This window comes from Gopherus flavomarginatus (assembly GCF_025201925.1).
Source record: "Gopherus flavomarginatus isolate rGopFla2 chromosome 1 unlocalized genomic scaffold, rGopFla2.mat.asm SUPER_1_unloc_1, whole genome shotgun sequence".
Taxonomy (NCBI): Eukaryota; Metazoa; Chordata; order Testudines; family Testudinidae; genus Gopherus; species Gopherus flavomarginatus.
This window is the reverse complement of record NW_026114596.1, coordinates 109,367-111,670: the sequence shown is the minus strand read 5'-3', so window position 1 is coordinate 111,670 and position 2,304 is coordinate 109,367. Positions and strand designations below refer to the sequence as shown.

The following is a 2,304-nucleotide window of genomic DNA, read 5'->3' as shown; positions in this document are numbered from 1 at the left end:
ATTCCCGAGATGACAAGCAGGAGGTGCCACGCCCGTGAGTCATCCTCTCACTACATAGCCCTTTTGAAACACTAAGCATCTATAGATATTACTGGTTGGGAACGGATCTGTGTTTGTCCATTGGAATGTCACCAGTTCCATTTTTTATTTTCCTCTCCTCTATCATATACCCTCTTACTGGTCTCTTCTCTAAACTAAACAGGCCCAGACTTCACAGTCTGTTGGCAGCCTCCCGCATTCTCAGAGCCTGTCTCAGAAATCCCCTTTCTATCGGCTTTATCCTTTATAGAGACTGAATGTCCACAACTGAGTGTGTGTCCAGAGCAGATTATTCTCCATCCCATTCCTTAGGCATCTGAACATTGTCTTTGTTTTGACCACTGCTAAGAATGAGCCAAGCTGCCATCAGTGGCAACCAGGTCTTTCCCATAGTGTGAGTTCTAGTGGAGATATTTCCCTCCGGTACATGTTTTATCAAAGCTTTGTTTCTTTTTCACGCCTCATAACAACCCCCCCCCCCATAGTGTGTGTAGTGTCTCATATTAACATTGTCTCTCCATCCAGGCATTCGTACTGCGACCATCACCCTAGAGCCTGAGAACATTAAGGAAATCAGAGGAACGTATAGTACGTGCAGGAGACTCCATTCTCCCTCAGTGTTGGACACCTTCTCCCCTACTCCATGTCAGATTCCAACACAACTGACTTCACCAACCCCTCCACCTTCATCCTGCTGGGCATTCCTGGCCTGGAGGCAGCTCATGTGTGGATCTCCATCCCCTTCTGCACCATGTACGTCATAGCTGTCTTGGGAAACTTCATCATCCTGTTCATCGTGAAGAGGGAACCAAGTCTCCATGGGCCCATGAACTATTTCCTCTGCATGCTGGCTGTCACTGACCTCGTCCTGTCCACATCCACCCTGCCTAAAATGCTAGCGATCTTCTGGTTCAATTCCAGAGAGATCGATTTCAGTGCTTGCCTCACCCAGCTGTACTTCATTCACTGCTTCTCAGCGATGGAATCTGGGATCTTTGTGGCCATGGCTTTTGATCGCTATGTGGCCATCTGCCATCCCCTGAGCCATTCCATCACCCTGACAAACCCCGTGGTGGCTAAGATTGGCCTGGCCGTGGTGCTGCGTGGCATCATGCTCATACTGCCCTATCCCTTACTGGCGAGGCAGTGCCCATATTGCAAAAGCAACATCATCCCCGACATACACTGCACGCACATAGCAGTGGTGAAGCTGGCTTGTGCCGACACCCACATCATTAATTACTACGGCCTCTTTGTGCTATTCTGCGTCAGGGGTCTGGATATGTTTTTTATTGCTGTGTCCTATACCCAGATCCTCAGAGCCATCTTCAGCCTCCCCACACAGGACGCCCGGCTCAAGACTTTTGGGACCTGCAGCTCTCACCTCTGTTCCATCTTAGCCTTTTACATCCCAGCTCTCTTCTCCTCCCTCACATACCGATTTGGCCACAATGTGGCCCTGCATTTCCATGTTCTCATTGGCAACATGAGCCTCCTGGTGCCACCCATGCTAAACCCCATCATCTACGGTGTGAGGACCAAACAGATCCAGGACAGGCTGCTCTGGTTCCTTTCTCATAAAGACATCTGAATTGTAATCTTGGTGCTCTAACTGTCAGACCAAAATGCGTTCAGAGCTGGCTGGTGAGATAGGCCTGGGCCCACTTCCCTGAATCACTTACTAGACTGTCAAAGTGACATTGAATCCTTTCCTGGCCTTACTGTGCTGTGTCAACGTGACAGACTGGGGAATCGGTCTGTGTACAACTAACATAGGGTTCCCATCCTTCCAACTGCATTTAACTGGACCCCTGAGGGCCCATGCCCTGCCCTGCCTATTCCCCCAAGGCCCTGCCCCCTTTTAATTCTACCAGCAAGGCCCTGCCTCTGTTCTGCCTTTTCTTCCAAAGTCCACCCTTGTCGCTCACTGCTCTTTTCCCCATCCCCAACCTCTCACTGGATCATCTCCACCTCTCTGCCCCCAGCCCCCAGCCCCCAGCTGGTCTCTCTCTGCCCGAGTCTGAGAAAGGAGCTGCTGCAGTCTGACAAGTAGCCTGCAGTGGATGCAGCACTGGGGCCAACAGGACAATCAGGAGCAGAGCTGGAGTCCAGGAAGCTGTATAAAAGCAACTGAGGGTTGAGTACAGGGTTGTGTGGCAGATGTGCAAGGCTGTGCATCATACAGCTTGTGACCCCTAAGTCTCAGCAGAGTCCCGAGGGCAGAGATCATTGTGTGACTTATTGTTTTAGCTTTCAGCTTCCTCT

General features: G+C 50.7%; 1 protein-coding gene across 1 annotated transcript; it reads left to right on the top strand.

Moving 5' to 3' along the window:
• The first annotated feature begins 682 nt into the window (after positions 1-682).
• LOC127040831 (olfactory receptor 52R1-like) lies at positions 683-1,630 on the top strand. The gene has a single exon (XM_050935398.1). The coding sequence runs from the start codon at positions 683-685 to the stop codon at positions 1,628-1,630; it is 948 nt and encodes a 315-aa protein (XP_050791355.1).
• The last annotated feature ends 674 nt before the right edge of the window (positions 1,631-2,304 follow it).

Excerpts from the sequence above, each read along its gene's own strand:
- LOC127040831 (XM_050935398.1), top strand. The coding sequence starts at position 683 with ATGTCAGATTCCAACACAACTGACTTCACCAACCCCTCCACCTTCATC.